Here is a 25,259-nt window from a genome sequence, read left to right as displayed (position 1 = left end):
TTTTTGAAGTTGACTACCAAAGGAACATTCCTGTGAAGTTTGGATGAAATTGGCTCAGCGGTTTATGAGGAGATGTCCATTTACATAAAAGTTTACGGACGGACGCCGGTGGGACGCCGGACGGACAGCAATCACAAAAGTTCACCATGTCACTTTGTGACAGGTGAGCTAAAAAGTCAGCAAATGGTGGAGCAAATTTTGATTCCACGTGCACGATTGATAAAACTTGACAAGAAAATAGGGAAAAACATAATCCATAATGAACGTCAAAAACAACGAAATTGAAAATGTTTCAGGCTTGGTTTGATTGAGCCTGTTCATGGACAGTACTGGTGCAAGTGCATGTTATCATCTATGAAACGCCATGAAGATTTAAATCTTTGGTAAACTTTTGTAAAGGCAATGCTACATGCCAAAAACACAAGCCATGTTAGTTCACACAAAGTTGAAAGTGTTTGAATGTTTGAGACTTAGTCAGCTGAGTGATTATAGGATTGGGCCAATTTTTGTCCCAGAAGAAGATCAAATAACATTAGTAAAAGGGTCAATAAAAATGCTACAGCAAGACCAAATACCTAGCTTTTGGGGTTGACTTTCTATGGTGATCTTTTCAGACATAAGACATGAACAATTTTTAGTGAGTCACATAAAGATCATTTGTGTGAAGTTGGATCAAAATTCTCCAAATGATTGAAAAGGAAATGTTAATTGCAAAAAATATTAGCAATGATGCACAAAGTTATCCTCTCAGCACTTTGTTTTGTATTAAAAGTGCTCAGATAAGTTTAAAACCATCCATACAGTGTTTGCCTCTATTCTTATCATTTTTCCTTTTCCTTACAGCATTTTTATGGTATGAGGTTCAGACACTTTATTTGACAAACCTTTTATTCTCTTTTCCAATGAATCCTCTATATCTTCATCATCATAAGTGTCTTCATCAGTGTCTTCCCCATCTTCACCAGTAGGATCTTTGTTCTTTCGTTCTAAAAATTCCCCTTGAAACGGACTTATATATTCCAAATGCATCTGTTTTCCTTTATGTTTTATATCTTCTCTGTTTGTTAAATATCCCAAAGAATGCTGTTGAGGCAACTTAAATGTTGTGTTACATCTGCTATCCTGCCAACTATAGTGTTTGGGAGATCCTGCTACCAAGGGAGATCGTGATCTTATATCTGCTACCACTTTTTCTGCTTTTCCCTTGAAGTTATATTCAACTACAATTAACATATGAGCAGAATTACCTCTTTCAAGCAACTTATCAGTTGAATTGACAAAGTATTTATAAGTTGGTTGCACCTTCACAAGATATCGACAGCCTCTTTCCAATTTAACAGTTTCCTCTGTATTTAATATCATCTCCTGGAAACAAAATAAACATTTATTATGAAAGCATGAAAATCATCTGAATACAAAAATATAAGAGCACGAAGTCATGTTAAATCACTTAAATGCACTTGTCCAGCTTATATTTTAGGAACTAACCATTATCAATTTTAGGGGTACAATTTTAAGTTTTAGGAACAAATCATTATCAATTTTAGGGTAGAATTTTACTTTATAAGAAGTAACCATTATCAATTTTTGGGATACAATATAACATTTTAGGAACTAACCATTTTCAATTCCTGAGTATCAAGAAAATTTAAAGTTATTCATCTTACAGTATAAAACCAGGTCAGTCTGCTCGGACTGCTGTTCGCTTACCTACTCTATTACAAGTAGAGAAACTGATAGCGAACAGCATGGATCCTGATCAGACTGCGCGGATGCACAGGCTGGTCTTGATCCATGCTGGTCGCAAACCCATTATGTTGGTTTTGTCATGACGCCGCTCATATGTATTTATTACACATACATGCCATCTACAAATAATTCATATAAGATTACCTTCACTTCCATCATTTCTTTTTCATAAACAACTTTACCACAGAAGGACAACTGTAACACGTATTGGACCTGTGTTGAGGGAGGAACAACAGGAATTTGTAGGTAGTCGGATATTTGCAATGGTACTGAATCGGTATCTAAGTACAGCATCATCTCATTAAACTTCACTTCTGGTATTGTGGACACTGAAATGAAATAATAGCCCTTTGATCACAATAATTCAGGCCAAAAATAAAACAACCTGTTTCTGGTCTCCCTACTTTTTCTCTTTAAAAACCGTCAACCCTAGATTTACCTTTACATGATAATCTGTAACTTAACCTATAAAATTGCAAACTGTAACTTCATTTAAAGCTTTCATAGTTAATAAAATGACATATTCATCAATAACTTTCAAATAGCCTTCAGTATCTAATAAAATGTCAAAATAGAGGAGAGCCATTAAAGGGACTCAGCTGAGGTTTATTGAAATGCCAGAACTGAAAATATTTTACAAGGTTTGTGAATAAATTGATGAAGATCTGTACCAAAAACTTGTGTGCAAAATTTGAAATTATTCACTCACTCTTTTTTTCCAGAAAAATTATTCTAAAAAGGAAACATGACTCAAAATTTAAAAGTGTTGCAACGCTTTTTCTTTACACAGGGCAAAAATAGCCTAAATATACGATTTTCAATTAATTTCTGAGTATATTTTCTAACTATCTTTTACATATCTTTCTTTTTTCAAGTGCCCCAGCTGATCTATGTAAGAAATTCTAAGTTTGTGTTTTTAGGCCGGACCTCAATGGAGTTCCTTTAACATACAATAAAAAGAATTGGAATAAATACATGTAACTATAAAAGTCTTACCCTGAGTATGAATTAACTGTGATGATACATTGAAATTATATTGTTGTCTTTGATAATGATTTAATCCAGAAATCTTAATTTTTGCATGTAATGATGATTTAATCATGTCACACTATTCAATATATAGAGATAAATTATGGAAAAAAAACAGGCATAGATATCCTCTGAAGTTCATTATATGGTTGATAATATTATAATAGCACCAATACCTTGAAGAATTTAACAAGTTATAATGAAAATGAAAAAAATGTGAGGTGTTTCTTTTATCTGATGTTAAGCATAAGATAAAATGGGAATAGTGACCAGGGGAGATAATTCATGCAATATGAAAAGCATCTATAATAGATATTTATATATAAACACACCTTACTAGCTATCACATAACAATGCATTCAAAATTTAACATCTACAGTCAAACTTGTAAGCCAAGGCCACCAGGGGAAAGTGTCAAAATGACCTTTGTTCAAAGTGACCATTATTACCTGGATATTATATACATGTATCATTGTATTTCATGAACAATTAATAACCTCCTCTTGTCTATTTTTTTCAGTCATTCAACTAATGAACTAATGAAGAAAAAGCACACTTGATGAAAGTTTACCTGCTGCATCCAAACTTTCATGGAGTTGTCTCTTTTCTAGAAACATACTGAAAGGATTATCAAGAACCTGGCTCTTCTTGTACTCTGAATTTTTTGCCCAATCTCGGTTAAATTTTCTAATCTTATCATAAGCTTGACTGCACCTGTGCAAGAAAATAAGATTTTCTAAAACTAAGAATATGTAACAAAGGATCACAATGCACAGGTTGGTCTGTAATAAGTTTGCATTTACATGTATATTCAATTCATATTAGCTTGTATTTCATTTAATGGAGTCAAGTTTTTAAAGCTCCACTTTTTTAAAGCTGGATTGTTAATTCTAACATGTTTCAAACTACTTCCAATTCAAACAGATACGGACTGTTGAGTGCATTTTAACATGATATAATGCATAGCATAAACAAGAGGGCCATGATGGCCCTGAGGTCGCTTACCTGTATATAGGCCCCCCAACCCCCACCCCCCCAACGTTGCAGGGCCAATTTAACCCAAGGGCTTTTATTTGCACAAACTTGGTAGACACCCATAAGAAGATGTTTCATGCTAAACATCTAAGCTCTAGCTCATTGGGCTTTTTAAAAGAAGATTTTTTTAAAGTTTTTACTATACACATATAGTTAAAAACAATGACACCCCTGGGGCCGGGCAAGTTTTGACCCCAGGGCTTTTATTTGAACAAACTTTGTAGACACTTACTAGAAGATGTTTCATGCTTAATATCTAAACTCTAGCTATTTGGGTTTTTTCAAAGAAGATTTTAAGTTTTTGCTATACACATATAAAGAAAATCAATGACCCCCGGGGCGGGGCCAATTTTGACCCCAGGTCTTTTATTTGAACAAACTTTGTAGACACTCACTAAAAGATGTTTCATGCTTAATATCTTAACTCTAGCTATTTGGGTTTTCTCAAAGAAGATTTTTTAAGTTTTTGCTATACACATATAAGGAAAATCAATGACCCCCGGGGCGGTGCCAATTTTGACCCCAGGGCTTTTATTTCAACAAACTTGGTAGACACTTATTAGAACATGTTTCATGCTAAATATCTTAGCTCTAACTCTTTTGGTTCTTTAAAAGAAGATTTTTTAAGTTTTTACTATATGCATATAGGGAAAATCAATGACCCCCCAGGGCAGGGCCAATTTTGACCCCAGGGCTTTTATTTGAACAAACTTGGTAGACACTTATTAGAACATGTTTCATGCTAAATATCTTAGCTCTAACTCTTTTGGTTCTTTAAAAGAAGATTTTTTAAGTTTTTACAATATGCACATAAGGAAAATCAATGACCCCCTGGGGCGGGGCCAATTTTGACCCCAGGGCTTTAATTTGAACAAACTTGGTAGACACCTATTAGAACATGTTTGATGCTCAATATCTTAGCCATAGCTCTTTGAGTTCTTTAAAAGAAGATTTTTTAAGTTTTTACTATATGCATATAGGGAAAATCAATGACCCCCCCGGGGCGGGGCCAATTTTGACCCCAGGGCTTTTATTTGAACAAACTTGGTAGACACCCATTAGAACATGTTTTATGCTAAATATCTTAGCTCTAGCTCTTTGGGCTCTTTAAAAGAAGATTTTTTAAGTTTTTACTATATGCATATAAGGAAAATCAATGACTCCCCGGGGCGGGGCCAATTTTGACCACAGGGCTTTTATTTGAACAAACTTGGTAGACACTCACTAGAAGATGTTTCATGCCAAATATCTAAGCTCTAGCTCTTATGGTTTTTTAAAAGAAGATATTTAAAGTTTTTTCTTTCGGTTGCCATGGCAACCAGAGTTCTGCATGGAATTAAATTCTTTGAACAATTTTTAAAGGTGACGACCAAAGGAACATTTCTGTGAAGTTTTGATGAAATTGGCTTAGTGGTTTATGAGGAGATGTCATTTAAAGTAAAAGTTTACGGACGGACGGACGACAGACGGACGCCGGATGAAAAGCGATCACAAAAGCTCACCCTGTCACTTTGTGACAGGTGAGCTAAAAATGAAGATGTAAATGATCAGATATGACATCAATAAACAATATGATGTCAGAAAAATCAATTGTACGTTCAATACAGTTCAACATATTTTATCAATACTCTTGTTTATGAGCATGTTAGAATGGAAATAGATATTATTTTTTCTTGCATTATAGTATAATAATGCAAGGTTTATCTTTAAAATGCTTTGTAATTAATCACTCAGGTCTATTGTATTGGCCTTAGTGTTTAAATTCCTGTGCATTTGAACTAAAACTGCATTTTTTTACAACACAGCATTCAAAATTGATATCTATTTTCTAAATAAAAGCCACATAGAAACAAGAGGGCCATGATTGCCCTGAGGTCGCTCACCTGTATAAAGGCACCCGGAGCGGGGCATTGAGTTTAAACCCCAGGGCTTTTATTTGAACAAACTTGGAAGACACCCATTAGAAGATGTTTCACAATGTTAAGTTTTTACTACACACATATAATGAAAAACAATGATCTACGCCCCCCCCCCCCCCCCCATCTGGGCCAATTTGAATCCAGGGGCTTTTATTTGAACAAACTTGGTAGACACCAATAAGAAGATGTTTCATGCTAAAGCTCTAGCTCATTGGGTTTTTTAAAGGAAGATTTTTTAAGTTTTTACTATACACATATAGTAAAAAACAATGACACCCCTGGGGCGGGGCCAGTTTTGACCCCTGCGCTTTTATTTGAACAAACTTTGTAGATACTTACTAGAAGATGTTTCATGCTTAATATCTTAACTCTAGCTATTTGGGTTTTTTCAAAGAAGATTTTTAAGTTTTTGCTATACACATATAAGAAAAATCAATGTCACCCGGGGAGGGGCCAATTTTTACCCCAGGGCTTTTATTTGAACAAACTTTGTAGACACTCACTAGAAGATGTTTTATGCTTAATATCTAAACTCCAGCTGTTTGGGTTTTTTCAAAAAAGATTTTTTAAGTTTTTGCTATACACATAATAAATAATTATAACCTGTACGAAATTTTACTCCTGTATTTTTGCCTAAAAAACACCTGTTTTTCTGTTAAAAATTACAGCCGTATTTTTCTTCAGTTTAGATAAACTTATAGCAAATTATACACTATGTTTTTTCAAAAATACACCTGTTTTACAGCTGTACTATAAACGAAATATGTAAATTAACCGTATTTTTCTACGGATCCAAAAACAGTTGTACTGTTTTACAGCTGTTAAAAATACAGGTGTAAAATTTTACAGGTCTAAAAATACAGGTGTATAATTTTTCAGCTACAAATTACAGGTGTAAAATTTTACAGGTCAAAAATACAGGTGTCCTTTTTGTTTAAGGGATGAAAAAATACAGCCTAATGCAGACATATTTGGCGCTAATGTGTGTTTCATTGTTGGTCAGAAATTTTGTGCATTTGTTGCTACTCAATCTTTAAATATAAGAAATGGTTGAGGGGAAATAATTGAGCTGTGCCATGACAAAACCAAAATAATGGGTTTGCCACCAGCATGGATCCAGACCAGCCTGCGCATCCGTGCAGTCTGATCAGGATCCATGCTGTTCGCTTACCATCCCTATTACAAGTAGAGAAACTGATAGCGAACAGCATGGATCCTGATCAGACTGTGCGGATGCGCAGGCTGGTCTGGATCCATGCTGGTCGCAAACCCATCATGTTGGTTTTGTCATGACGCGGCTCATATCTTTTTAAAGCAAAATGCTGACAAGATTCTGGTACAAATAACAGACATTATACAATCACAAAGAGTTCACATTGGCACTCTGTGCTAAGGTGAGCTGAAATATCACTGAAGTAACTAGAATCACTATCACTAAAGATGGGGATAAATATAACTAATTTTCACTTTGTCTTAAATGGATTACTGTATTTTATTACATTTTGTTACAGTCTTACACTATTGACACTGCATTAATAAAATCCAAGTCTTTGAAAAAAGTAAATGAATAAAACTGCTGGCATCCTGTCATTTGAAGAAACATTCACAAATGCTTAAAATGTTTTTTCCAGTAAAAATTTATCATTACAATTTTTTGTAATTTTTACTGAGGTGCAGCCGGAATTCTCAATTATTATTGCCAAAGTAATGTCTGTGTCTCTAGGTGCTAAATGAAGCCTTATTTGCAAGTGCTTTCTCAACTGGTCCCTGCCATTGTGATGTAAGATCCCATTTGAAGCAACTTCACCTGAATCAAATAAAACATCAATAGTTTAACATTAAATGAATACTAAATGATAATCATTCTTTCAATGCTTGCATTTTGTACTAGTGTCATCAATGCACATATTAATTGTTGACAATTAATGAATACATGTATAAATAATTTTCCGACTTAATGCATTGCTTAAAAACAAATTATTTACTGAGCTGTTTCTATTAGTGGCTTAGGTAACTTAATTGACTGTAAGCATTAAGGTGCAACTAACAAAGAGACTTATTTTGTTTTACCATGAATTTCTTTCAAACTATTCTTATTTATTTTATTATTTCAATTATAATTTTGTTTTACCATGTCTGTTTTAGTCCTCTGCTTTGTTTCCTGAGGGAACGTCTCTCCAGGGGTGTGTACTGTGACCTTAAAGAACAAAATTCATACTTTGTTATAAAAGATATGGAAATAAATAATGACCTATTAATTAAAAGTTAAATACAATTGTATTTAATATCATCTCTTGAAGACAGTATGCAAATATATAAAGCAACAGTTAATATTAAATTAATCAAACTATGCTATTTCATTTTGTGAAAAAATTTACATTTAAAAATTATTTTTCAAGGGTATAAATAGAATGTAAAATAGTATTGTTCAGAATATATAAAGTTGATATTGACAGCAGACATAAAATAACACTTGTTTTTTCTATAAAGGTATCCAAAAGTTATTACCTGAATTTTTATGATTCTGGTGATTTCATCTTCTTGTCCCATTCAAATTTCAATTACAACTGAGCATATCCAGAGATTGTCAACTATTAGTTTTGATTTTCTTCTTTGAAAAGTTCAAAAATGTACCCCCAAATATTTTAAACCAAATATTATCTTGAAAATTTGCTTATAATATATCTCCACAATTTCTTAATTATCAATAAGATCCTTTTAATACATGAGCACTATTTCCAATCTTGCTTACACAAATGCCTCAGATTTCAAATTTTACAACTCAGTATGGGCAGGTCCATTATGCATAATGTTAAACAGGGATATTCCCAAAATCAATGCACCAATCATTTTATTTTCACAATGAGAAAATAAATGTATAATGTAGAATTTCATATTCATAATAAGTTTTTGAAGATAACTTTGCAATGTCCTTCTAAACAGACTCTTCATATAAAATCAATAAAGTTGTTTCCCCCCAAAAAAATCACATGACTGTAGCAGAATTTATGGTGGGAAAACAGGTGTTATCAGATGGTCAGTGGTGTAAAATCGTTGCATGCAGAGTGGTAGAGGCAGTATTTATTTATTTATCCTATTTATAAGAAAGGTCATGTATATTACAAATCTTTATGTTACAATAAGATTAAGAGAGCTTAATGTATGAGTTTAATACATACACAAACTTTACAGAGTGTCAAGCATAACAAATTTCCAAACAATCTTGGGAGTCTTGAATAAATACATGTACCAGTTTGTTTTTTTTGTTTGTTTTTTTTTTCTCTTTTTTTCATACAAAAAAAAAGTGAATCCTTAAAAAAACAGCAAGTGCAGGCCTATGTAAACTATTTCATATATTTTTAAACTAAATGATCATATTCAATGGTCATGTATATTCAAATTTAGATAGCATTCTTAGTTCAATGTTGCTTACATAATGTTAAAAAATAAATCCTAAGTGTACACTGCATCAAAGATACTAAAGTATTTAAATAAGAACAATTCTCTAGGCTGTTTTGGTACAGATTTTCTAAGTGTGTATTTTACATCTGTATCAATGAAAATACAGTTGTAGTTTTGGACTTAGATTATTTTTCATCACAAAATGTCTTGCTGAATATTTTCTAAGTGGCGCTTTTGTAAACACCGCGAGTTTAGTGATACCGCGAGATTAATAGCCCCGAGTATACATCTAAAACACAGGTCTTGTCTCAAAAATACACCTGTAAAATTGTTAAAATAGACCTGTATTACTCAGTCAAAATATCAGATTCAGCAAACACAGGTCTCTAAGACCTGTAATTTTTAAAAAAAACAGGTTTTTTTCAGTCGTTTTACAGCTGTAATACAGGAGTTTTTTTTCTACGGGAAGGAAAATCAATGACCCCGGGGCCGGGCCAATTTTGACCCTAGGGCTTTTATTTGAACAAACTTGGTAGACACCCATTAGAACATGTTTCATGCTAAATATCTTAGCTCTAGCTCTTTGGGTCCTTTAAAAGAAGATTTTTTAAGTTTTTACTATATGCACATAAGGAAAATCAAAGACACCCTGAGGCGGGCCAATTTGATCCCAGGGCTTTTATTTGAACAAACTTGGTAGACACTCACTAGAAGATGTTTCAGGCTTAATATCTTAACTCTAGCTATCTGGGTTTTTTCAAAGAAAGTTTTTAAGTTTTTGCTATACACTGTCATATAAGGAAAATCAATGACCCCCAGGGCGGGGCCAATTTTGACCCCAGGGCTTTTATTTGAACAAACTTGGTAGACACTCACTAGAAGATGTTTCATGCTTAATATCTTAACTCTAGCTATCTGGGTTTTTTCAAAGAAAGTTTTTAAGTTTTTGCTATACACTGTCATATAAGGAAAATCAATGACCCCCAGGGCGGGGCCAATTTTGACCCCAGGGCTTTTATTTGAACAAACTTTGTAGACAATCACTAGAAGATGTTTCATGCTTAATATCTAAACTCCAGCTATTTGGGTTTTTTCAAAGAAGATTTTTTTAAATTTTTGATATACACATACAATGAAAATCAATGACCCCCGGGGCGGGGCCAATTTTGACACCAAGGCTTTTATTTGAACAAACTTGGTAGACACCCATTAGAACATGTTTTATGCTAAATATCTTAGCTCTAGCTCTTTGAGTTCTTTAAAAGAAGATTTTTTAAGTTTTTACTGTATGCATATAGTGAAAATCAATGACCCCCTGGGGCCGGGCCAGTTTTGACCCCAGGGCTTTTATTTGAACAAACTTTGTAGACACTTACTAGAAGATGTTTCATGCTTAATATCTTAACTCTAGCTATATGGGTTTTTTCAAAGAAGATTTTTAAGTTTTTGCTATACACATATAAGGAAAATCAATGACACCTGTGGCAAGCCAATTTTGACCCCAGGGCTTTTATTTGAACAAAATTGGTAGACACCCATTAAAACATGTTTCATGCTAAATATCTTAGCTCTAGCTCTTTGAGTTCTTTAAAAGAAGATTTTTTAAGTTTTTACTATACACATATAAGGAAAATCAATGACCCCCGGGGCGGGGCCAATTTTGACCCCAGGGCTTTTATTTGAACAAACTTGGTAGACACCCATTAGAACATGTTTCATGCTAAATATCTTAGCTCTAGCTCTTTGAGTTCTTAAAAAGAAGATATTTTAAGTTTTTACTATATGCATATAGGGAAAATCAATGACCCCCTGGGGCGGGGCCAATTTTGACCCTAGGGCTTTTATTTGAACAAACTTGGTAGACACTCATTAGAAGATGTTTCATGCTAAATATCTTAGCTCTAGCTCTTTGAGTTCTTTAAAAGAAGATTTTTTAAGTTTTTACTATATACATACAAGGAAAATCAATAACCCTCTTGGGCAGGGTAAAATTTGACCCCAGGACTTTTATTTGAACAAAGTTGGTAGACACCCACTAGAAGATGTTTCATGCTTAATATCTAAACTCTAGCTATTTGGGTTTTTTCAAAGAAAGTTTTTAAGTTTTTGCTATACACATATAAGGAAAATCAATGACCCCCTGGGGCGGGGCCAATTTTGACCCTAGGGCTTTTATTTGAACAAACTTTGTAGACACTCACTAGAAGATGTTTCATGCTTAATATCTAAACTCCAGCTATTTGGGTTTTTTCAAAGAAGGTTTTAAGTTTTTGCTATACACATATGAGGAAAATCAATGACCCCCTGGGCGGGGCTTATTTTGACCCCAGGGCTTTTATTTGAACAAACTTGGTAGACACCCATTAGAACATGTTTCATGCAAAATATCTTAGCTCTAGCTCTTTGAGTTCTTTAAAAGAAGTTTTTTTACGTTTTTACTATATGCATATAGGGAAAATCAATGACCCCCTGGGGCGGGGCTTATTTTGACCCTAGGGCTTTTATTTGAACAAACTTGGTAGACACATATTAGAAGATGTTTCATGCTAAATATCTTAGCTCTAGCTCTTTGGGTTCTTTAAAAGAAGGTTTTTTAAGTTTTTACTATATGCGCATAAGGAAAATCAAAGACACCCTGAGGCGGGGCCAATTTGACCCCAGGGCTTTTATTTGAACAAACTTGGTAGACACTCACAAGAAGATGTTTCAGGCTTAATATCTAAACTCTAGCTATCTTGGTTTTTTCAAAGAAAGTTTTTAAGTTTTTGCTATACACTGTCATATAAGGAAAACCAATGACCCCCGGGACGGGGCCAATTTTGACCCCAGGGCTTTTATTTGAACAAACTTTGTAGACACTCACTAGAAGATGTTTCATACTTAATATCTAAACTCCAGCTATTTGGGTTTTTTCAAAGAAGGTTTTTTAAGTTTTTGATATACACATATAATGAAAATCAATGACCCCCGGGGCGGGGCCAATTTGGACACCAGGGCTTTTATTTGAACAAACTTGGTAGACACTCATTAGAAGATGTTTCATGCCAAATATCTAAGCTCTAGCTCTTAGGGTTTTTTAAGTTTAAGTTTTTCCTATTGGTTGCCATGGCAACCAGAGTTTTTAATGGAATTTAAATTTTTGAACAACTTTGGAAGGGGTCCACCTAAGGATCATTTCTGTAAAGTTTGGTTGCAATTGGCCATGTGGTTTAGGAGGAAATGTTGTTTGAAAAGTTTGACGCCATTTTCTGAAGGACGCACGACACACGACGGACACAGAGTGATGACAAAAGCTCACCCTTGAGTACTTTGTGCTCAGGTGAGCTAAAAAGGGGAATAACTGTGCCAAAAATATTTTAGGATTATCTGTTCCTTTGAAATGGCATCCTTTACTGAAATAAACATGAACGCCATGCCATGTTTGACGTGAAAAGCTGAGAAAATGGACCTTCATGAAAAGGTTAACCAACGCCAAAGCCAATGCCAATGAGTCTAATGTCATGGCAATAGCTCCATCTTTTTTCTTCGAAAAGTGAAGCTATTCATAATATGAAATTTGTATTACTCGCATAGATTACTTTAACATTATCAAATTTATTATTAAAGAGAAACAATTTTGATACTACTATTATAACTTTTAAGAAAAGAAATTGTAGTGATAATATTTGTACAGATAAAATTTGTCTATACTTACAATTCTTTTGCATTGACGCATTCCTGCAAGTAAAAGTTGATGATAAATGGTAGGGGTAAACCAATCACTTTCAAATAACCAAAATAAAAACAAAATCCAAACTAAACATTAACTTCTTTTATCAAAAGCACAAACTTTTTTTTTCAATAATCATTTGTTAATAGAACACAGATGCCCTCACCTAATATTTTTCAATTCACATTTGACAAAATCTAAATATGCTATTTTCTTTTTACTTCATCAGGGCCTTATTTCTGTATAGTTACTTTCTAGCTTAAATGTATTGGTTGAGGAAGACCTCAAGTGTCTTTGACCATGAATTATTTCAGGCACAAACAGCACCTGAGTAGTACCATTCCATAAGCTAGCTGGATAGCTTCCTCACATTATATTGTCTAGCAATCAGTGATCAAATGTTGCCTTATGATAGCATATTCAGCAGTTGTATTTAGGAGTGATTTACCAGCTTGTTCCCTATATGTCCATATAAGTAACATTATGCCCGTCCAAGTGTTAATGACCAATGAAAAGGTAAACATAATCCATGTGGCAGAAATTTCTATAAATATCACTCACAATGTATCAGTAAAATTCAATTCTTAAAAAGAGTGGGGCAAACTTTTTATAATATTAATATACATTGTAAGTTGTTTTTGTATTTTATCATTAATGTTTTTCATTATCAATTAACCATCAATCACCATTATAATAGACAATTTTTTTAAATATATTACTCTTTCCACTCAACTGTATAGTGAAAAATAAGCATAATGTCACTATCTTTGGATACCTCAATGTCAATTGTTTAAAAAAAGCTATCCGAATAACCGTTCTAATGAGATAAGTATCTGAGTAACCATTCTAATGAAACAAGTATCTGAATAAACGTTCTAATGAGATAAGTATCTTTATAACCGTTCTAATGAGATAACTATCTGAATGACTGTTATAATGAGATAAGTATTTGAATAACCATTCTAGAGATAAATATATGAAAAACTGTTCAAATGAGATAAGTATCTGAATAACTGTTCTAATGAGATAAATATCTGAATAACTATTCAAATGAGATAATTAAGTATCTTAATAACTGTTCTAATGAGATAAGTATCGCTGCCTCATTAAAAATGTTACCTCAATAAATTTGGCATCATTTTCTGACTGCACCAATTCTGTCACTGTTGTTGTGAGTAGGGCGTCTTCCCTCTCTAAAGCTACGACACTAGCTTGTAATGTATCTCTGATATGATTCAATCGTTCCTGCACATCCTGTCATAACACGTTAAATTTAAAATAAGAGAAAAATCAGAAATCCAAATAAAACAAGAACTGTCGGAGGACAGTGGGGCTCGACTATTCGAAAATTTGTCACAAGGGTGTTTCATTGAGTATAATAATGCTTACCTATATGAATACATAAAATTGTCCGAAAAGGTACAAACTCTTCAAGTTTCAATACATTCCCTTCAGTAGTTATGGAGATACAAGCTTACATACAAAAACTTAACCAAGATTTTCTAAGTCGAAAAAGGGGCATAATTATGAAATAAAACAATTCAGAGTTATGGGACTTGTACCAATCACCTTAGATTATCACAGAGACCAAGTGTGTGAAGTTTCAATCCATTCCCTTCAGTAGTTATGGAGATACCAGCTTACACGCAAAAACTTAACCAAAAATTTCTAAGTCGAAAAAGGGGCATAATTATGTTAAAAAGCAAATCCGAGTTATGGGACTTGTGCCAATCATCTAAGATAATCACAGAGAACAAGTGTGTGAAGTTTCAATCCATTCCCTTCAGTAGTTATGGAGATACCAGCTTACACGCAAAAAACTTAACCAAGAATTTCTAAGTCGAAAAAGGGGCATAATTATGTAAAAAAGCAAATCAGAGTTATGGGACTTGTGCCAATTGTCTTAGATAAACACAGAGAACAAGTGTGTGAAGTTTCAATCAATTCCCTTCAGTAGTTATTGAGATAACAGCTTACATACACAAACTTAACTAAGAATTTCTAAGTCGAAAAAGGGGCATAATTATGAAAAAAAGCAAAACAGAGTTATGGGACTTGTGCCAATCATCTTTAGATAATCACAGAGAACAAGTGTGTGAAGTTTCAATCCATTCCCTTCAGTAGTTATGGAGATACCAGCTTACATATACAAAAACTTAACCAAGAATTTCTAAGTCGAAAAAGGGGCATAATTATGAAAAAAAGCAAATCAGAGTTATGGGACTTGTGCCAATCATCTTAGATAATCACAGAGAACAAGTGTGTGAAGTTTCAATCCATTCCCTTCAGTAGTTATGGAGATACCAGCTTACATACAAAAACTTAACCAAGATTTTCTAAGTCGAAAAAGGGGCATAATTATGAAATAAAACAATTCAGAGTTATGGGACTTGTGCCAATCATCTTAGATAATCACAGAGAACAAGTGTGTGAAGTTTCAATCCATTCCCTTCAGTAGTTATGGAGATACCAGCTTACATACAAAAACTTAACCACAGGGACGCCGACGCCGACAAATGGGTGACTGCATTAGCTCGATTATTCTGCGAATAGTCGAGCTAAAAATTGTAATAAGCAATTTTTTGGCATTAACAAAGATATCTATCATAAGAATTTTTCTGGCATTTTTTCATCAGAATGAAATAAACTTACTTGGAATACTGTTATCAGACTTTGTTTTCTATTGCATGCATAATATCTACGAAAATAATATACCATCACTTTAGTACAGTAACAGGTTAATTTTTTATATATTTTAATAAGGAGTTAACATGTTACTGCACTGAGGTGATGAATTACATCCAAACAAAAGAATCATCATGATGATTATTTAATCTGATAAAATCAAACTAATAAGAGTAGAAGCAACTGAGTAGAAGCATCAATTTTCCATAGGCTAGCTGGTAACATTGCGATGCTAGTGGTTTGGTGTCAACAACCATAACCACTCCGCCAAGGATGTCCCCTAATTTCCTCACCTGCTGCAAAACAGAAAATGATAAGCATATGCCACTAGGATAGAGCAAAAACCAACTACAGTTAAATGCAGTCTTCGTAACCAAGCTCTATACATGCACTTGTTTAGTTGGTAGCCCAGCTTTTGTATATTTATACTAAAATCCCTTACACTTTGAATGGACTGTTCCAAATTCAATTTAGGGAAAATCCATTACACCAATTCAGCAGGTTAGAATAAAACTGCAAGACACAATTATAAAGATCTGTCTGGTAACATTACAGTATAAAACCAATATTTCTCACCTGATCTAAAACTTCTAACATTTCTGCTTCTTTAGTTATCAACAAATCATGAAATGACACAAATTCCTGTCTTATTTGTTCTTTTCTAAGTAATCCTGTCAACTGAAAAGAAAAAAAATTGGATAAAATAATTGTTAGTGACAATTGGATAAAATCACTGTTAATGGCAATTGGATAAAATAACTGTTCATGGCAAATAGATAAAATAATTGTAAATGGCAATAAGATAAAATAATTGTAAATGAAAATTGGATAAAATATTTGTTTATATAATTGTTAATGGCCATTGAATAAAATGATAATAATGGCAATTGGATAAAATATTTGTTAATGGCAATTGGATAAAATAATTCAATAATTGTGAATGGCAATTGGACAAAATAATTGTTAATGGCAAGTGGACAAAATAATTTGTTAATGGCAATTGGATAAAATAAGTCTTAATGGAAATTTGATCAAATAACTGTTAATGGCAATCAGATAAATCAATTGTTAATGGCAATGGGGATAAAATAATTATAACAGGCATACAGGGGTACAAGACCAAATATCGGGCCACTCTTAAAAAATTATCTGTTTGCTATTGCCGGCCGACCCAGCGAAAATGCCCCGACTCAAAAGTTTTTTTCAGCTTAAAAAAATCAGATTTTTTTTTTATTTCCGCCAAATCAGCCAGGGCATTCCACCTAAAAAATTCCCTCGAAAACAAAAATAAAATCGGAGGAAAATCACACATTTAATATGTAAAGTAACGAGTGATCATTCATGAGGGCATTCTGTGCGTTACTATTTAAAGTATTTACATAAACAGCGACCAAAACCAGGGAAGGATATTTTCCTTACGTCACGCAGTACTGCATGCGCGCGGCAATTAAGTTGAATTAACTAATAATAGAACGTATCAAATTAAGGTGTGGAACGGGATTAAAAATAATGTTTTTTTCAGTTAATGAATATTTGTAAAGCATTTATATGGTCACTAGTTTACCATGTGGTAATTTTAATGTGCTTTGGAGTACATGTTCGTTTGTTTAATGACTGCCGACACAGATTAAATACTTAGCCCATGCAATAAACGTACATTTCTGGTAGCAGCGGGGATTCTGTCATAAAATTGACCGAAAAAAATAATTTTTTTGGAAGCTGTGGTCATTTTCATATGCATTATTGTTTTGATAGCAGAGACACAAGTATTGCAAAATATCTTTCAAGATCATAAAAATGTAAATAAAATATCACAATCAAAATCACAGATTTACATATGTCTAATTAAACTCCATGTCAAAATGCACTTAATAATAATAATAATATGTCAATAATTGACACGATAAATATCCAACATTTTTTACTTGAGCAATAATTAAACATGTGTAATCATTCCTTGACAAAAAGAAATGACAGTTTTTTTCTGATATATACAAAAGAGGTGGAAGTCAATTGAGTGTCGGCATTTCTTTGATGATTTCGGCAACAACTACAGGTGTGTAAACATCAAAGATTCACAGATTCTTTCAGAAGAGCCGACCAGTCATTTGTCAGAGGTTCATTTTCGTGTGTAAAATTTTGTATTTATTATTTAACTAATGGTAAACATTATATTCCTTTTATTTATGGATGCTACTTTTTGCACGAGTTGTTTTTGTGTCTTTTAGCGCTACTGGAATTTCAACAATCGGCGATAATTTTCGGTAACTAACAATTAAATATTTTAAACGACCCGCCATTTCAGAAATTATCGGAGACAAATCTTGCGTGTGTTATTTTTTACAGACGTGTAATAAATTGAGTAATGATCATGCATCCGTGAGAACGAAAATGTCCTGGTGATCCACTATAATTTTTCCAGTTCGTACGGGAATATTTTACGCAGGATTAGTTAATCACATCGGTAATTTGACCATGCTTGAATTTATGTCCACATAGTCATTTTTTTTTTTTTCATGTTATGATTACTAGTGAACATGTTTTTTATTGTTTTTGTCTTTTACATGTTAGTTTTTGCCGATGATGATAGTGTAGCCCCAAATTTTCCACAATCTGTTACAACGTACTAAGGCGTATTAACTTACGTTCAGTTAAAATTATATATCAAAAAAAAAAAAGAAAAGCCTATCTATTGACCCACTCCTTATAACTCTGGGTCGGCAATAGCAAACATATATATTATTAAGGATGGCCTCGGTCATCAAAATAGGAAAAAAACACTCTGAGATTTAATTAATAGATTTAAAATCAATAAGTTAAATTCCATGATAATACAAGTACCTCAACTTGATCATATTCCTTTTCCACCATCTCTTTGTATCTTCCCAGAAATGCCAGCTTCGTAGTTGCTCTTTCTAATTCTTCCACCAACAGTGTCTGCAAATGACGAAAACTTCATAAATGTCACACTAAAAGCCAACTATAGATACGGATATGAATAATTTACAGAAAGTTTGATATTCATTGGGAAACCTGGTTTTAACAGATTAATTTGATACATGTACATGCGTCTTTTTATGGAAAAAACTAAGCTAAAAGTCAACTGAATGAATGTTGGTAAAATAGTAATTTTTGAGTAAATACAGATTTCTGTGGCTTTAATTCAAGCTCCTGATCAATTAGCCTATTCTGCAGACAGAGAAATAAAATTTCTTATGTTTATATCATTAACACTTACCTTTTCTCTTTCGATATCAGCTCCACTCACTTTTCCCTTAAAATGGAGAAAACATTTTGTATTGGCACATTCAGCACACCTTTTCTGCTCACAGTAGGAGCAAAATAATTGAGCTACTAGACCATGCTCCTCACATTTCTCATGATGTTCAACAACAACTCTACCATCTAACAGAATTACTTTATGTGATTTGAATGGTCCACGATTTGGATGAAGATTTGTACGACACTCAATGCAGTAAAAGAATTTACAATTGTTGCAGGTAAACATGGCAGACTTACAAGGATTACAAAAGTCGCAAAGTCCTGAGAAATTATCTGAAGCTTTTTCTACAGAGGAAATGGATGTATTTTCAGGTTCAATAGGTACTTCTTCTAGTTTAATAAAGAAAGGGTTAAACTCAGCTATCTCTGCCTTTTGACTAATTCCCTTGTTTGAAGTACCAACACAATCTTCTAATGGCTCCTCGGGTACATGATCTTTCGGACTAAAATCTTCAATATTATCTGCAAAATCATTACTGCAATTCTTATTTTCCTTAAAAGGTAAATGTAAATCATCTCCAGATTTTCCATCAGCACCACTTTCATTTTGTTCATTATCTATTTCATTACACAATGATTGTTTTGTTTTAACTATGATAGTTTTACTTTTTAACATATCTGAATTTGAATTTTCACCAACACAAACCATTTCGCTTAAGTTATTATTAGTATCAGAGACACAATCCTTGGAATTCAAATCATCTGGTTCTGTCTTAACACTAATTTTAGTTATCTGTTTCTTACATTTTTGCACCGTCTCTTTGAATTCCGGTTTATTTTCATCTTCACTACTTTCAGTTGGATCATCGCTATTACTTTGGTAATCTTTCGCACTATTTTCCTCAGCCTCACTATCTGATTTAGTGTCATCAAATATCTTTACATTTCCTTTCCACTTACATCCATACTTTTCATCTTTGGGTTCTGTAGTTTCCACTCCACCTACAGTATCATCAACTATATTGATATTCCCTTCACTCTCCATTATTTAGGAAGAAATGTTGTGATATTCTGGAAATAACAATGTAAACAATTCAGCAAGTTAAAACATATACAATTGGTTAATCCCTTACAATACCATATATCAGGTTATTTTTTAATACGGCAGGTTATTTTTTAATACAGCATACATTGTATTTCACGATTCTGGCAGTAATATGATTTTAGCAAATCTGGTTTAAGCGATTTCGTTGTAATGTTTCTCTTTTTTTTGCGTTTTTTTGTGACAAAGAGAGACCACTCTTTTTGTCAGAGATTTATTATTTTTATTGTTATTTATAATGTTCAAGTAAACATCTGTTTAAATTTTCTTATTGATATACATGTATTGCTTACAAGTATGTATACGATATTGCACACTTTTTGTCTCGTCTTACCTTATAGTTTACATGTTATTGTTTACCTGCCTTTGTTTGTAAATCTATACTTGCAAGGTGTAAATATCTTATTATATCGGGCAAACAGTTAAATAGTAGTCACTTAAGTTATTTATGTACACCAAAAACATTTAATTCTAAACAAACATGAATATCGAAAATTGATATTTGACAAATTAACTTGTAAGTACCACAATGCAAAATACATATAACTAAACTGAATAGCAAATCTAAAGCAGAAAATAAAGTTCCAGAAACTTGCAAAAACCCAGTATTAAATTGAAGAAATACTTATCAAATTTATTTTTCATGATATTCATTGCCTGTGAATATAGCAAAATTAGATACCTGCAAAAAAACCCTGATATACGTATATGAGTATAAAGTATTACAATACAATAATGTTTTACTTTAATCTCTTCATTTTAATCTCTTTAAAGTGAACAGGTCTATAATGACAGGCCAGCAATACAATAAATTTTTACAATGATAGAAATAACAATTACATAACAACAAACACTGAAAGAAGGCTCTTCAAAGAAAACAGCCATTTTTAACAATATGCTCATTCAGTAATAGATTAAAGTATACAAGATGAAACCTTGATATAGGAGACATAAGAGACTTCAATTGAACAGAATATTATACATTTTTTCAATACAATTGTATACAACTTTTGAGAGTATTAATTGGGACATTTTTAACTGGTTTAAATGACTGGGTAAAACTTTGTTATGATTTATTTTATCTACAATGTAATAGATGTATAAACATGTACCATACAATAAGACAAATGCAATATTAAACATGGTTTACCTAGTATTTGAGTGATAAGAAAGTATGATCATATCCTATAAATGTAAAATATTTTATTACTACAATTTCATGTGTGCATAAATGACATTTCATATCGCATTAGATTACCATACACATAAAGAGACATTTATGTTATCTTAAAGGGAGACACAGGCAAAATTTTCATTTTTCGTTCACAATTTTTCATTCATTATTATGTAATTGTCCTCAAAATGAATATACTAGGCAGTCACAGGAACGAATCATTTCTCATTACAAAGTATTAAATGATGTTTTTTTTTTACTTGACCCACGTGGGTCAGGTTAGATAGTTAAGATTTCACAATAGATGTCACAGTAACATTGGAAACTGTAAAGAACATGTCAAATGAATGACTTTTACTTGTTTCAATCATACAATATCCACAATATCTGTTATTGTAACTTCCAGGGTTTGTTCAAGGCACAAAACTTACTTTAAAAGTACTTGGTGATTCTGTCGGCTTCTAAATTTCGTTCAACATCTATAAATATATTTATGCTTCAAACCCAAAATATATAAAATTTAAGACAGAAATTCATGCTGGAATTTTAAAAAGTGCCATTTTAGAGTGATTTGAGAAAAAAAAAAAACATAAGATTATTTTTATATTTTTGTAATTAGTTTGCCTGAGTATCCCTTTAAAGATATATACTTCCTTAAAGAAATAATGAAATATAGCATGATAAATCTTAGTGTGGTATTTATTATTTTTCCTGTTTTAAATTTATATAAACAGAAATGAAGAAGAATGTTAAAGCCTCATGAAAGTTAACAATAATAATTTCATCTCAGGATTTTTACATAATACAGTACACAAGAAATCATCATTTATTCATTCATTCAATTCATTCATGAGCAAGAAACTTTACACTCATCATATGGGATGTCACGGTTAGCAAACAATGTTCAACAGAGTCTTAATAACATTAAAAGTTTAACTGACCATACAAAAAGAATTCTTTGATTTTTAACATTAACTATTTTATATTATATAAAAATAGCATATTTTGCGTGCATTTTATTGTACTCAACAACGATTGCAAAACATGTTCTATTTTTAAATAACTGTTGTTTGTTTGTTTCATTTTACGCCTTTTTCAACAGTATTTCAGTCATATAGGCGGGTAGTTTCCTAACCATCGTTCCTGGAGAGTTACACCAGTACTAGACTACCTTCCTCCGCGCTAAACTACCAAATCATCTCCCGGGGATCGAACCCACGCCAGAAAGATAACTGGATTAGAAGTCATCGACTCTAACCCCTCGACCACGGAGGCGGTCAACTGTTTAAATGGATTAATGTGACACCCCTACTCAATCATTCAGTACTTATTGGTACAAGGAAAAAGATTCAAGACTATGTCTATAAGCTTATACAGCTTCCTATACTAAAATAAATTCTTTATAAAGTAAGACACTTTCTTATTATTAATCACTTTATAAAAATTTGATATGAAAGAAAGTTTTTCACGTTGGGTTGTAACTAATTCAGACCAAAACATATCAACAAGTCAAAACCTTATATCAATCTGTTATGACAATTTTTTGAAATATTGACAAATTCAATTCATTGATACATTTATATCTAGTACTATTTACCTATAATTCACTTTCATACGTGTTTTTTTTTTATTTCAGTAAATCTGTATAAGTTGTTAAGTTAGCAACAAGGAAATATTTGCAAATTTAGGGAATTGACAAAAATTGCTGAAATTTCCTCTAGCATACATATCAACCAACCTATCATTAAATAGTACCCTTGTATTTTCTCATGCAAAATGTCTGGAATTTACAATCCGCTAACTTTTCATCATACAGAAATATCCAATTATACAGTACATATTCTGCACATTTAATTATGATGTGTGATTGTTAATATTAACAACTGCATAATGTGCGACAAGCCTTTTTAACACTGTAACTGTTTCCAGTCATATTTTTGGTGAATTGTTGTTATTAATTAATTAATAAGTCAAAATAATACATAAATATTGTTTCTATCAATGACAGCTCAGTGTTTGGCTACCAAATCCAAATCCACCGATAAAAAGTTTTGTTTTTTTAAAAAATCCACTATCAAAACTGTAGTTAATATAGACTACACATGTATATCACTATAGTTTTGAAAAAGGATTTTTTTGTTTGTTTTTTAATCGGTAGTTTTGTATTTGGTGGCCAAACACTGATACTGCCATCTGTGCATACATGTGAACACTCCTACCTTTAGCGGAAGATTCCCACTTTCTGCAGCCTTATTTTCAAAGATTTTCCTTAAAATAAGGGGTATTTTCACAAATTAAAGAAATTTCCCTATTTTTGATGTCAGAACTTCCTTCTTTTTTATTGCAAATTCTAAAATCTCCCTCTTTTTGAAGAAAAATCTCCCACTTGATCATCGAAAAAAGTTCATATGCATGCCTGAACTCCGGATGAGCCAAAATATTTCAAGAATATCAAACTTATGAACATTGAATCTACACAGAATTTAAAAGTCAATCGCTATAAGATTAAAGTATTAATTTTTTAAAAAATTCACGAAAATAAGCATGAGTCTAGACGCATGCTGCTTTAAAAGTCCAATACACACATTGACAGTCTCTTTATGATCTACGTAAATACTAAATGTATTTAATTTTACAGCTAAAGCTATCACAGGTCAGATCATTTTACATGCGTTTTATACAGTGAGATAGGCAACAGGTTATTTTTACTAGCAATTCTACTGATAAGAATAGCCTGTCGTCTGCTAGTTCGGAAACTGTCATTGTATATATCATTGCCATCATATCTAGACAGTATTAAGTTCTCCTTTAATCCCGTTTATTCAAACGACTCTTTTTTATTTTTACATGAAAATATTTGATAGAGTGATCCACTTTACATGACAAATCAATACAACTGGTTCAATTTTCCGAAAATGAAACGCTGAAAAAAGAGACCACAGTATAGAGAAGAGCTGTTAGTTTTACTGTTAGATCGGTGAAACAATATTTCAATTTATTTGTCAAACTACTAAATCAGAATACTCACATAAAAAGAATTTATCAACAAAAAAATGAAGATTTTCTTACAATTACTGAAACAAATCTACCTTATACAAATTCGCCTAGTATGCCTGTTTGTGCACGTCCACTTTCGTTTTAGTGTAGGGCGTCTAGTGTTATAGGTATACAAATGGCGTCATTTAAGAAAGGGAAGTAACTTGTATGCACGGCAGTCCTATCCATCGGTGTTCGTGAATAACGGCAATATTGAGATTTACAAATAAGTATAGACATGTTTCCAGTGCGATAATTAATCCTGTAATGTAAAAGATGTTTCCCAGTAACCTGCGAAGTTGATGCAAAATAAGTACATGTATTTTTTTTATTCATAAGATTTGTACAAATTGTACAAATTTTCAAACACCTCAATTAAACTCAATTTTTCATATCTTGAAAATAGAACACAGTTTGTCAAATATGGAAATAGTCATTCAAATAGTGGAACAGTGAAATCAGGGGTCCCTCCAGGGTCTATATTAGGCCCTTTACTCTTCATTTTCTAAGTGAATGATTTGCCATTTACGACATTTAGTACAACACACTCTAACATAGACATGCATGCTGACGATACTACTATGTATGCATCAAATAAAAAAATTGAACTCTGCAATGTGATGTTGATAATATAAATAAATGGTGTAAAACTTTCATAAGTATATTTTATAAAGTTTCAAATCTTAGTGTGAGAATACATGTAGTAGCCTCAGGACGTGTTACAGTATCGCGTTTTCCGGTTACAGTATAGAATTTTCAAGATGGAGGATTATTTATGGGAAGAGAGGTAGGTGATTTTTATTCTGGTCCATACTACAAGTAGTTAAGTTTCTAAAAGATGTTTTTGTGCTTTGCTTGTAAGGAATAGAATCCGGTATCTAATCATATATTTCTTCAGACCCTGCATCGCAGATTTATCTCTATATTATTAATTGTCTCATAAATATGCAGATTTGACAGTTTGAAAATTTGAATCGAGAGACCAACGCATTTTCTCCCATTCTGACATTATTTATGCATACCTAGAAAAAGTAAATCTGTAAAACGTTAGTCCTTTATGTTAGGAAACGTTTATAAAAGTAAATGACCAGTTGAACCTATTTTCCTGTTCGTTAATTGTGTTTGATAAAGTAAACAATATGTAACAGTATACAGCGCGAAGTGATTTGTGAAGGGTTACAGCATAGACCTAGCGAT

General features: G+C 32.6%; 1 protein-coding gene across 4 annotated transcripts; it reads right to left on the bottom strand.

The window, feature by feature from the left end:
* Nucleotides 1-822: 822 nt before the first annotated feature.
* LOC132756342 (uncharacterized) lies at nt 823-24,211 on the bottom strand. 4 transcript variants are annotated; one of them, XM_060747404.1, is made up of 9 exons: nt 24,116-24,211; nt 18,767-19,821; nt 18,370-18,465; nt 16,105-16,206; nt 13,963-14,097; nt 12,829-12,851; nt 3,350-3,492; nt 1,894-2,078; nt 823-1,365 (listed from the first exon to the last, which is right to left on the bottom strand). In XM_060747404.1, the coding sequence occupies exons 2-9, from the start codon at nt 19,793-19,795 to the stop codon at nt 838-840; spliced, it is 2,241 nt and encodes a 746-aa protein (XP_060603387.1). In that variant the 5' UTR covers nt 19,796-19,821; nt 24,116-24,211; the 3' UTR covers nt 823-837. The 4 variants fall into 4 exon arrangements, with proteins under 4 accessions (XP_060603387.1, XP_060603401.1, XP_060603394.1 ...); XM_060747418.1 differs by having other exon boundaries at nt 24,096-24,178; XM_060747411.1 differs by having other exon boundaries at nt 24,055-24,169.
* Between the last annotated feature and the right edge of the window lie 1,048 nt (nt 24,212-25,259).

The sequence above is a fragment of the Ruditapes philippinarum genome, unplaced genomic scaffold (assembly GCF_026571515.1).
Source record: "Ruditapes philippinarum isolate M1 unplaced genomic scaffold, ASM2657151v2 ctg151_1_1_1_1, whole genome shotgun sequence".
Classification (NCBI taxonomy): Eukaryota; Metazoa; Mollusca; class Bivalvia; order Venerida; family Veneridae; genus Ruditapes; species Ruditapes philippinarum.
This window is presented reverse-complemented; position numbering and strand designations above follow the sequence as displayed.

Excerpts from the sequence above, each read along its gene's own strand:
- LOC132756342 (XM_060747404.1), bottom strand. The coding sequence starts at position 19,795 with ATGGAGAGTGAAGGGAATATCAATATAGTTGATGATACTGTAGGTGGA. Across the intron at positions 2,079-3,349 it reads TGAAAGTTTGGATGCAGCAG|TGTCCACAATACCAGAAGTG; the intron begins GTAAACTTTCAT and ends ATTTCATTTCAG. Across the intron at positions 1,366-1,893 it reads AAGAAATGATGGAAGTGAAG|GAGATGATATTAAATACAGA; the intron begins GTAATCTTATAT and ends TTTTGTTTCCAG.